General features: G+C 41.0%; 1 protein-coding gene across 2 annotated transcripts; it reads right to left on the bottom strand.

Annotated features, from left to right (window-relative positions):
• Positions 1–376: 376 nt before the first annotated feature.
• Positions 377–12,126, bottom strand: LOC122867644 (thrombospondin-2-like). Of its 2 annotated transcripts, XM_044178700.1 has the most exons (18): positions 11,939–12,126; positions 10,801–10,894; positions 10,540–10,704; positions 10,059–10,235; positions 9,802–9,975; positions 9,327–9,457; positions 8,279–8,413; positions 7,955–8,173; positions 7,713–7,820; positions 7,438–7,597; positions 6,212–6,330; positions 5,734–5,968; positions 5,020–5,247; positions 4,797–4,927; positions 4,365–4,505; positions 4,080–4,177; positions 1,558–1,697; positions 377–744 (listed from the first exon to the last, which is right to left on the bottom strand). In XM_044178700.1, the coding sequence occupies exons 1-18, from the start codon at positions 12,113–12,115 to the stop codon at positions 737–739; spliced, it is 2,640 nt and encodes an 879-aa protein (XP_044034635.1). In that variant the 5' UTR covers positions 12,116–12,126; the 3' UTR covers positions 377–736. The 2 variants fall into 2 exon arrangements, with proteins under 2 accessions (XP_044034635.1, XP_044034634.1); XM_044178699.1 differs by lacking the exon at positions 377–744 and having other exon boundaries at positions 1,520–1,697.
• Positions 12,127–12,297: the final 171 nt, after the last annotated feature.

The raw sequence follows: 12,297 nt of genomic DNA, 5'->3' as shown, positions 1-12,297 counted from the left end.
TAGTAGAAAGTAACTACTCAAGTACTGTACTTACAATTTTGAGTTTTACTACTTTTTACTTAGTATTGTACAATTAGTTGATAATACTTCTGTCCCTTTACTAGTAAAATTGACTTTTATATTTTTGTAGTGTGTTAGTGCTACTTTAACTTCAATAAATTATTTGAATACTTCTTCCACCTCTGACTCTACCAACCTCAACTAACCTTTAACAGCTTACTTTCTTCTCTCACTCACATCATTTGTAATTTTTACTTTCACCACTAAAAGGCGCTAGAGACCACGTTTCCACAATAGTATGTGAACTGTACTGGCCTCATCAGAAAAGAAAAGAAAAGAAAAGAAAAGAAAAGAAAAGAAAAGAAAAAAGAAACAATTGGGGAAGAAAAGTATTTTATTGATAAGTTACCACCAGACAGTGATCTACTTACTCCATCATCAATTTATCCTCCCACCTCTCCCTTTCACATCTGGTATCTGGCAATAAATAATTATTTACAACCATTAGCAAAAGCAAATGAAAAGCAACAAGAGGTTACTGTCACTAGAGATGCTGTCTGAATCTTACAGTAATATACAGCGAATGACACAGCCTGAAATCAATACTGTTGTATAAAAGCTGATAGATAGATGATGGTCACTAATTGATAGTCTTGGCAGGATAAAGGCCTGGGTCTGGTGCATCCTCTGTTGTGTTAAGATTTCCTGAAATGAATGTGGATCTCTGGTGGGTTGTTCAGGTATCTGGGGAGAAAAATTAAAGAAAAACAGGCCACAGATGTGGTCATCATCAACTTTGAAAAGAGGAAGTGATTTGCAAATGCTAAAGCACACAGTAATCAGTAGCAGTGGTGGAAAGTAACTACAAAGTACAGTACCTTTACTCAAGAATTGTACTTGTCCTTGAGTATTTCCATTTTATGCTACTAAATACATCTACTCCACTATTATTGAGAGGGAAATATTGTACTTTTTACTCCACTACATTCATTTGACAGGTGTAGTTATAGCTACAGTTGAAGATTTTACATAAGAAAGATAGGATAAACTTATAAAATACAACACATTGTTAAAGATTAAACCAGTGGTTCCCAACACTTTTGGCTTGTGGCTCCTTACAACGAAGCAGTGTCTAGTTGGGCGCCAAACATTTCAGATGTCAGTTCCACCAAAGAAACATTTCCGTTCTAAACTTCTCAGATGGTTTCATTTAAATAACTGTTTGAGGTCCAATATTTCACAAAAAAGCAAAGATTAGATGTTTTTTCTTCTTTCCACTCCCATTAATCATCTCACGACACCTCAGATTTATCTGGTGACCATTTAGAGGGGCCCGACCCCTATGTTGGGATCCACTGGACTAAACTACCTAACTGTATATAAAGTAGTTAAATCTAGCTCCACTTCGACCTGCTACAACAGTAAAATGCAGCTTACACATTAATGCATCAGTATTAACAATCTAATAATGCCATGTCACAGGGGCAGTAAAGGATCTGAGTACTTCTTTTTCCACTGATCAGTAGTCAGGATAAATGTTTTGACAGGATAACCTACCTCTGCACTCATATCTGAGGTCTGAGAAGAGGACGTGTTCCTGAGAGAAGACAAACAGTCCCAGTCTGCCTCCAGCCAGGGTGTGGTCGTACACCGCCCCCGAGTCGGATAAAATCTCCCTGCCCTCATACACCACCACCCTGCGATGGGCACACAACACAGCTAACATTATCATACACAGCCGTTATCATGTGTTTTACCACAGATGCAGACCACCTATTACTGCGGGTACCTGAGAGGAAACTCAATTTTCAACGTTATAAGTTTACATTCATGTTAAAAGCAGCATTTACTCAAATACTATACTTAAGTACAGTTCTGAGGTACTTTACTTATTTTTCTGCCACCTTATACTTCTACCCCACAACATTTCACAGGAAAATATTGTCACTTTTACTCCACTATATTTTACTTATTTATTACTTTGCAGGTTAAGATTTTAAAACCCTATAAAGTATAATATAACCTTATAAAATATGATGCATTGTTATAGTAAATTAAACCACCCAACAGTATATAAAATAGCTGGAATCAGCCAGATACAACATTAAAATGCTGCTTATATGTTAATACATCAGTAATAATAATCCAGTAGTATAATATTTAACAATATAACTCTTTTTACCTGCATAATGGGAAATTTTACTTTTATTCTTTGAGTAAATTTTGCTACTTTTACTTAAGTAAAGGATACGTCTTCCACCAAAAATCTCAATGTACCTAACATTACTGGGTCAAGCTTGTTGTTTATTCATGTATTTTACTTCCTGTTCCCCATTTTACTTTTTATACCTGGATAACACTGAAGACATGACGTCCACGAGAGCTATATTTAAAGCAGTTACAATGGCGCGTCATAGCAACTATCCAAAATAACGGTGTGTGTCTGACCTTCACAAATAAAGAGCAGGAGCTTCTTTTCAGCCTCACATTCAATAAGCGTACAGTAATCCTACAATCATTCAGTACCCAAATTGCAACACCGCCATCACTTCACATCTTCAAAGACAACCTTCTTTAAGAGTATTTTAATAATTTGACCAACTGGGCTTGTCACATTACAGTTTTGCTCTCTTTCCTCTTTTTTCTCAGCTTGAAAACCTTGCTATAGTACTGATGTTGTTCTCTCCATCTGCACATTAACAGCACAAAGCACAGAGAACTCATTGCCCCGGGGATGTTTTTGAAAGTCCATTAGTGAGAAGTACAACTAAGTAGAGATGTGGCAGGTTGAGGAGAACCGGGAACAACACAGAAACTGAATTACACTGTTATAAAATAACTCTTGGAGATTGATGATATCCTCCAGTGTAAGAACATCTGAGGGTATTTTTTTTTCTTCAAAAGGTGGAACTGAATGTGATTTTCTCTCATTTAAGAAGTTATTCCACAGATTGTTGCTCCACTAAAACCTGCATTAAGTGAACTTACTGCCTGAGCCCCAAATGTGTGATTTAAAGGACCATGACAGCATTTTGTGCATGTTTTATCCCATTTGGTAAATCACATTTAGTTTACAGAGTTGCTAGTGGTTTATAGGTACGCTTTTAAAATGTTTTTGGTTTTTTTTACCTTTCATTCAGCAATTTGTTTTCATTCACTTCATTACATTTTGAAAATCCACTTGGGTACACTTACAGTAAAACCTGCTTTAAATTGATGATCTCCAGTGAGCATAGTAGTTGTAAAAGCAGATTGAGTCGAAAAGTGATAGAAATATTCTCCTGTGGTTAGAGATATTAGAGTAGGCATTGGTTCTCGTCCCCAGTATTCTCCGGTGACTCCCCGGTACTCACTACAAAATGTGTAAATTCTCAAACAAACTGACAACCTAGCTGATAGGCAGGGAGGTAGCGCAGTAGTCCTAACTCAAGCCTCACGGCAGTACCAAACCAATAAGAATGGGATTTCATTGGACCGTGGCCATCAGAACCAGTCAACAGGGGGAAAAAACACATTCACATTTTTAAAACAATACAGGAAAATGATGTATGGGCTAAAACATTGGCACAGTCCTTTAAAAGCCAAGCCAATATCAAATGTTTAACTGTAAACTAAAATGTACTGGTTACTGCTGATGTAGAGGTATTTTCACTTGGGAGGAGCTGTTGTTCCTCTAAGGAAGTCCAGAAATCTTTGTTTTTGTAACTTTAAAAGTTGGGTGATTTCCATGATCACAATCCAGCTGTGGTTTATGACAGCTCGACATGAAAATATAAATTCAGGCTCCAAGGACGAAAACCAGCCAAGTGACGAATGCTTTAACTAAATACAGTACATCTACAGGTTCATTTATCAGCTGTCTTGTTTGTTACTATACTTGCCTATAGAAATAACTATTTAACAGAGAAAAGTTTTCAAGATAATAATGAGAAAACACAAGGGAAAAGTTCCTCATGTATGCTGGATATTCTGGGGTCTCATTCAAGAATCTTGCTTGAATAAATCTAACCACTGTTAGATCATCCAGTGATAAAAATGACACTTTATATGATGAAGTTATATGATGACAGTCTTTGTACCTGATGAACCCAGTCTTGGGTCTGTGGATGAGGTGCATGCGGTAGGCTGTGTAGTCCTTCCAGCCAATTTTATTGGGGTCATGCCACAATGTTCTGACCTGAAACAGACAGACAGTCAGACACACACACACACACATCAGGGTGGACAAGAAAATTGTACTTGAGAATCTGAGCTTTACTGTGCCAATCTAACAAAGGATGGTCTGTTCAAAGTTGTTTTAGGGAAGGTTTCTCTGTTCAAATAAGAAATAAGAGACAAAGAGAAATAAAGTCACTGATTCGTGCCTGGTGTCTTGTGTTTCCGGTGTGCCACAGGGCATTGCGTAGATACTCTCCTGGTCCTGTGGTGGAGTTGACCAGTTTGATCGAGACTCCTGCTGTGCCAAAAGCTTTGGATGGCTTTTTCTCCCAGTAGGCCTGAGACACCTGCTCTCATAGAAAGAAAGAATGTGGAGGATAAAAGAGAGTGAAGGTTAAGTCGATTTTTGTACAGTAGTACATGGCTGAAGACAATCACTGCACACAAAAAGTGTGTGTTTGAAAAGTCATCTTTCTTTTATGCACTTTTCCATTTCTTGCCAGTGAGAACTGTAATTATAATTTGTTAGGACATAGAGAAATGCAAAGGAGGTTATGGTCAAGGAGATATTTGAAGATGCATAAAGATGGATATAACTTTTGATTCAAAAGATTTTAAAGTCAGCCTTCAAACCTCACCTGTTTCCACATGACAACATAGAAGCGACGACTGGACTGGTAGGCGAACACAATGCCTGCGTAGTCGTCATCTCGGTTGGTATTCACGTAAAACGTCACACTGAAGTCTACCGAGCTGAACTTGTCATATCCTGTTTAAACAAAGGGATATTAATTTTGTAGACTAACAATTTTCATTATATTTTTTCTGGGTTAAGTATTCTTTTTTTATAGTTAATCCCACCTAAAGCGATGCCAGGGTCCGAGTTGGCTGTCTGCAGCAGCTCAGTTCCTTGGCTGCGGATGACCCACAGAGGGTCAGACTGCGTGGTGCCTTTAGGGTCCAACAAAACAACCTGAAACTTCCTGAAGTCTGTTGACCCAATATCCTGGTTCAGCGGACAGGGATCCAGCGCATCTGGAATACTGTCATTGTCAAAGTCGTCAAAGCATGCATCTCCACTACCATCACCTGCAAGAGAGAGGAATAAGGAGAGAGAATGCAACGATGTGATTTCCTGGATATATTTTTGCCAAGAAGTGGGGGAGGACTGGAAGAGATAACGTGCAACTGTAGTGAGAAAGTCCCATATGATGCTGGATAGTTTAAAGAAAATTTTATTCATGATTAATCACACTACTGAGAGCCATAAACGGTTTGTTGTTGTTGTCCAACATTAACAAGACCTGGACCACTGGAAACATGCTGGACTGATAGTCACAAGATTTTACTGCATGACTGCAAAATCCATTTATCATAAATTGTACAGAACATCTTCCCCTATGTGACAGCAAATTGATCATAAACATCTGTATCATGATATTAGAGATATTCTCAGTCCTATTGATGGATTTTCAGTAGATTCTGTTTGAGTTGCTATAGCTGACACCTTTATTTGGTTGTTTTGAGAAGACCTATCAGTCACCTAAAATTTAGAAAAACTGTAGCAACACTGACCATCAGAGTCCAGCTGGTCCCTGTTGGGCACTAGTCTACAGTTGTCCCGGTCATCAGGGATACCATCGTTGTCGTCGTCATGGTCACAGACATCTCCCTTCCCGTCCTTGTCATGGTCAGCCTGGTTGCTATTCGCGATGTAGGGACAGTTGTCTAGAGAGTTTTGGTGGCCGTCCTCATCGATGTCCTCATTGTTGTCGCACATGTCCCCCACCAGGTCACTGTCAGAGTCAAGCTGCAAACACACACACATACAATATACTTTATATATTTAAATAGTGTTAAATCACAAGTCTCCGTGCTTAGTTTTACCTTAACCAACACACCCACTCCCTGCATTTACTTCCAAGATTTCCTTTTGATGTATCAAAAAAATCCATCCATCCCTGATTGATTGTTGCCACCATCAATGGAGTTTTTTCAGTATGTTTTTCAGAAGATTCATGTGTGCTTTTAAGCATTTGTGTTTTTCAGAAACCTGCAATGGGTTGTGTAGAAGGGGACAGTTGTCACACTGGTCTCCAACACCATCCAGGTCTGTGTCCCTCTGGTCAGTGTTGTAGACTAAAGGACAGTTGTCACGGTCATTCAGAACCTCTGGAGAAAGAGGGACACACACACACACACAGCAGATAAATTGCATTTCCTGTGGCTTTTACTCTTTTATTACACATAAACAAGACACACCAACCACATATGGCAACTGTCAGTAGTGTGATTGAGAGCAACTGAGAGTAGTAGTTGTAGAAATACTACTACTACTAGTAAGCAAGTAGTTTACAGTGTTGATCTGTGTTTTATTTTTTTCTGGCAAATCTACAGACTCACTGCCACTCATTCATATCCCCTCCCTGCACTGCCTCTGCTGTAGCCTTGCTAAGCTAACTTTAAGCTAGCAGTTCATATCAGACTAGCAGGCATAGGACTCAATAGCATGACCTAGGAGACAGGTAAGTGGTAAAAAGTCTTTACTTGAATAAGCAAAAGGCTTCAAAAACAGAAAACAGGTCTAGGAATCACTGGAAAACTTCAGACAAACTGGTAAGCTCACTGGATACAGGTAAGACGAACTAGCAACAGACAAAGGGAGCACAAGGACTAAATACACAAGCGAGGAGGGTTAATGAGGAGCAGGTGGACACAATCAGGGTAATGACTCAGGCGGGAGACACACGAGGGCAGGAAACATCTGAAACAAGAGACAGAGGTGAGTATATCAAAATAAAACAGGAAATGATGAATGCAAACTAGAAACAAGGAACTTCTAACTTAGCTAAAAGGAGGGGATGTAACAGTTCAAACTGTTCTGAACCGCCTTATTGGCCGTCAGTAAAGGTGGAGACTCGGAGGAACTACAGTAAATGTCACTGCTTTCAATTTTGGCCAGTAAGACACGCACTACGGGTCCCCCCTCGAATAGTGTTTCCCTCCCCTTCAAACAGTGTTTCCACTGAGGTTTTGTAGAGATAACTGGTTGGGGTTAGAGTAAGGTTGGGTTGAGGTTAAGCATCACAGAAAACGACAGGTTCAAATGCATTTTCTGAATTTGTGAAGGTGGTAAGCTAAAGCAGGGTGTTGAATTGATCTCTTTTATCTCGTTGATGGATAGATATATAAAACAAATTATGGAATTCTTTAATTAAGACTGAAATAATTGGATGAGTAACTGCACGTTCCAGGCCTGGTATAGTGAGTCGCTCCTACCGTCTCCATCAATGTCGATGCTGCAGGCGTCTCCCTCTCCGTTGTCATCAGTGTCTGTCTGCAGTGGGTTGCTATCAAACGGACAGTTATCACAGCGGTCTCCAACCCCATCTCTGTCGGAGTCAAACTGACGAGGGTTGTACACCAGCGGGCAGTTGTCCTATGCCAAACACAGACATTTATGCATACATACACACACACAGTGGATGTGAATATTTGCCTGTTTTCAGTCACGGTATTCTCAGAGTTACTTAATGTCTGGGCCACAGTCTCACCCTCTCATCTATGATGTCATCATTGTCGTCATCAGGATCACAGGCGTCTCCCTGTCCGTCCTTGTCCAGGTCTTCCTGTCCAGAGTTTGGTAGCATGGGGCAATTATCCTGCAGCCAATCACAACTCAGTTTAGTGAAATCGCATCCAACCAGAACACTGCCAGCCAGTCATATTAGATTTTTTATTCTCTATTTTTTTAAATTATTCTATCTTCTTTCTTTCTTGTTTATGATTATTTTACCTTTTGACAGTGATAGGTTGCATTCTGCTTGCAGGTTAATCTGTTGTTGGGCCAGCCATCCAGATCAGAGTCTTCGCCACACAGGAAGCCATCACCCGCGAACCCGACAGCGCACGCACACTTGTACAAAACTTCAGACGCCAGGCCCAGGTACACGCACTCAGCATACTTGTGGCAGGTGTGTGTGTTGTCTTTGCAAGGATTGTATGGTTCACACACCTACAACCAAAGCAAGCATTTTAGAATACAAAAGTGATCCATGATTGTAGTTCAAAGCAAAGAAAGTGGTTCATACAAAAGAAAATGTTTATTCAAGACACATGCCTGCCTGGTTTTCTGGGCTTCCTGCAGTCCGAGACCATATGGCTGGGTGCCTTTATAGCGAGGAGGACAGGGCAGACAGTAGAACCCAGGGTCTGTGTTTACACACTCTGTGACACACACATCCTCCACTTCACACTGCAGAGATAGAGGGATTATCCATGTTCAGCATATCAAACACTAACTGTAAATACAAAGGTTTGACAGACTAGAGGTTGAACTCTGACCAATCATAGCTTTCACAACCTGCATGACGTGCAAACGTGATCAGGCAGGATCAGGGAGAAGCTTTCAGGATCTGGAAAGTGTACAACCCAAGTTTCACAGCAATCCATCCAATAGATGTCGAGACATTTAACTCAAAACCACAAATGTCATCCTGCTGGTGGCATTAAAGCAAAAGTCAGGGGATCACCAAAGTTATTAGGATACATTGTCTGGGAACCATGAATGCCTGTACAAAATGTTGAGCCAATCCATCTGTTAGATGTTGGGAGTTTTTACTGGATAAGTGATGGTATTAGAAGAAAAATCAGGAGATCAACAAAGTTATTAGGAATCACCACCTGGGGACCATGAATATCTGTATAAGATTTCTCGACAGTCCATCCTACAGCTGTCTAGTCATTTCACTAAAAGCCAAAAATGTAAACCTCATGGTCGCATTAGAGTAAAAGTCAAGCGGTCACCAAAGTCATTATGATTCAACCTGGGGGGACCATGAATGTCTGTACAAAATTTAATGATTATCAGTCCAATAGTTTTTGAGATATTTCTGTCTGGACCAAAGTGGTGCGACTGCCTGACTAGACGGACTGGCATTGTCATCCCTACAGCCATGCCTAAAAAAAATTTGACATTTTGTCTTTATGTTGGGGCCTCACAAGGCATCTTACTGTAGATGTAGGATTAGCTCACTTCAACTATAACTATATGGATAAGCTATATGGGACAACAATCAACAAACTGTTGCTTCCAGTGCCCCACATCTGTGACACTGAGCCATTGGCTCATGTGTCATGTGGTCTGATCCTTTGTCTGCTCTTATTACCTCATTCTCATCTTCACAGTGAGTGCCATTGCCATTTAAACCCAACGGACAGGGTCCACACTCCCATGATCCATCGCTATGTGATGTGCACTCCACTCCAGGAAAACATGGATTTGAGAGCAAACATATATCTGAAAACACATACAAATGTGCACATACAGTAAAGACAATGAATCTTTTATACATAGTCACAATCCAAATAATCCAAGATTGGGTTAATAGCACCTAAATTATTCTGAGGAAGTTGATATTTGAATCACTTGTCTGTTCTGTCCTAAGCCTCAATAATTGAATAAAGGATGTAGGATATTATTTTTTAATCCTCTATTGTTTGAAAATATGTTTCATCCAATAAGAAAGGAATAAGGCGTATCCATGGATGTGATGCTTAGCCTACTAAAGTAAGTAGTAATATCTGCTTACACAGTTAAGATGTACCTATAGCCTGAGGTTTGTGGACAGGGTTAAGGTTTACCTATAGGACATGGTTGTTTGTTACATGCTTCATAGTCCACAGCGTCTCCAGCACATGGCTTCCCCCCGTTCTGAGGGGCAGGGTTCAAACACTCCCGCTGGCGACTCATAAGACCTCCCCCACACGAGTCTGAGCACAGTGACCACTCAGTCCAGCTTGTCCAGGCTCCAGCAACTACACACAAGCACGTCATTTACATGTAAGCCAGTTAAGTACTACAGTGCAGTCTGTATGTGCATTTGTGCTTCTATACTCACTGGGGCAGAGTGTATTGTTGCAAGGTGATGTCTCCCTGGCGCTGCCCGTGCACCCTCTGCCTCTCCTCTGTGGTGGAGGGTTGTTGCAGAGACGAACCCGTGTGATGCTGCCTTCTCCACATGTGGTTGTACACGCAGACCAAGGAGACCAAAGGCCCCAGTTCCCGTCAGCACGCACTAGACATGAAACAAGCACATAAAGACTGTAAAAAGTCCAGGTTTTTTGTACAGTAGCCTGGAACAGTCTCTGAGTAGAATTCGACACAGACTACCACCACAGCTCCACACTGTGCATACATTTACAGAACTACAACATGTTTCCAATTATGATTACTCTAAAATCTCTTCGTGTAAAGTTACATACTTTTGCTCTTTGAGGAATGTTCTATTAATTCCCTTGGACCAGCTGTACTCAATCAATCACAAAAAATGTATTAAATCAAGACATGTGACAGATCAGACATGCAGAATGATGTCCTACCCTTGCGGTCACATTTCATCATCATGCAGCTGCGGGTTTGGACTGACGGGCCAGCACAGGACGGCATGATGCCATTGCAGGATCGGCCCCTTTGGTGCCCTCCACGTCCACAGGTGACCGAACAGTCGGTCCACTCAGACCACGGGGACCAGCCATCTTCATTATCTTTATACACACATATACTGTTGGTTTACCTTTATCACATTTTTTGATCTTAGCACACATTTTTAAAACTAAAGTATAATTACAAACCAAACTCACTGAGACAGACAGGACAACACTTTCCATCGATAAAGGATGGATTGATGCAGGATACAGGAGGACAAGACATCTGCTGACACACCACCTTTCCATCCTACACAAGGTGAGGAAGATACAAAATGTGTTCATACATTCAGAATTTGTAACAATATTATTAGTCAAACCATGCTAGTTTGAGTCAGATGTTTTGCTAAATGCCAGTCCTTGCAGAGGAATGGTATGCTGTCATGACTCATATTAAGTTTGGCTACTCCCTCAATCCATCCTTGACAAAACCAATGATGTTTTATAAGGAGAAACAGACTTAGAGAGGAGGATGAAGCAAGCATAAAATATAGGAGACTAAGAAAGGCAGCTCTGGAAATAAATAAAACCACATTGGATACAAGTGAAACTTAAGTATCTCCCTGTTAATACATTTGAAAGGAATAGTTTGACATTTTGGAAAGAATGCTTATTCGCTTTCTTGCCATATCTGAAGCTACAGCCAGGAGACCGTTAGCTTAGCACATAATAAATTGTACAGATTAAACAAACATGTACAAGATGTAAAGTAAGCTTTAGAGGTGCTGGTAGGCGATTTTTTTAACCTTAGTTTGAACCTTCTTTTTATGCTTTTATGCTAACCTAAGCTAAAGGTCTCCTGGCTATAGCTTCAGATTTAACAGATAAGAGAGTGGTATCAATCATCTCATTTAACTCTCAGCAAGAAAGTGAATAAGCGTATTTCTAAAAATGAAGAATTATTCCTAAAAGGTTAGGCTACATTAGAGCCATGCTAGAGGTTTCTTAGATTTTTTTTTGTTCCAAGATTTTACCAGGTCAAAACTTGAGACTTAATGTTATGGCTTTCAAGTCCCAAGTCAAGTCAGTCAGTCTCAAGTAAGCCAAGTCTTGCAGCAGTCAACTCCAGAGACTTGACTTGGACTTCCCCTGAAAGACTTCCCCTGGACTACATACAAAGTAGAATTACAAATAAAGATGGAAGTAATTGCAGCGCAGAAGATTTACCATCTAACCTACAGTAGATGATGCAGGTGATGTCTAAGTCTGTTGTCTATCTATGACAGGTCCCTCTCCCAACACCTCACTGCTAATATTTTAGATTGTAGTTACATAAGATTTGTTCAGCACTGACCTGGCAAGTACAGGAGGTGCAGCTGTCAACCTCCCAATCCTCCCCCTGCTCGTACACTCGTCCATCCTGCACACACCAGACCTCTTCGTCTCTGTGTCTGTCAAGATCATTGACATCACCGCCGCTGCCATGGCCACGGCCATGGCCACGACCATCCATCGCCATCGCCATCGCCATCGCCAAGGCCATCGCCATCGCCAAGGCCATCGCCATCGCCATGGCCATCGCCACGGCCATGGACACGGCCATCGCCACGGCCATGGACACGGCCATCGCCACGGCCATGGCCACGACCATCGCCACGGCCATCGCCACGGCCATGGACACGGCCATCGCCAAGGCCATCGCCACGGCCATCG

The sequence above is a fragment of the Siniperca chuatsi genome, linkage group LG20 (assembly GCF_020085105.1).
Source record: "Siniperca chuatsi isolate FFG_IHB_CAS linkage group LG20, ASM2008510v1, whole genome shotgun sequence".
NCBI classification, from domain to species: Eukaryota; Metazoa; Chordata; class Actinopteri; order Centrarchiformes; family Sinipercidae; genus Siniperca; species Siniperca chuatsi.
Note: the sequence above shows the minus strand (reverse complement) of the source record. Positions and strands in the feature narration are given on the sequence as shown.

Bases quoted from the DNA above. Each gene is read 5' to 3' on its own strand.
- LOC122867644 (XM_044178699.1), bottom strand. From the start codon at position 12,115: ATGGCGATGGCGATGGCGATGGATGGTCGTGGCCATGGCCGTGGCCAT. The intron at 10,895-11,938 runs GTCAGTGCTGAA...CACCTTGTGTAG, and splicing joins GCACCTCCTGTACTTGCCAG to GATGGAAAGGTGGTGTGTCA. The intron at 4,928-5,019 runs GTGGGATTAACT...TTGTTTAAACAG, and splicing joins GGACCCTGGCATCGCTTTAG to GATATGACAAGTTCAGCTCG.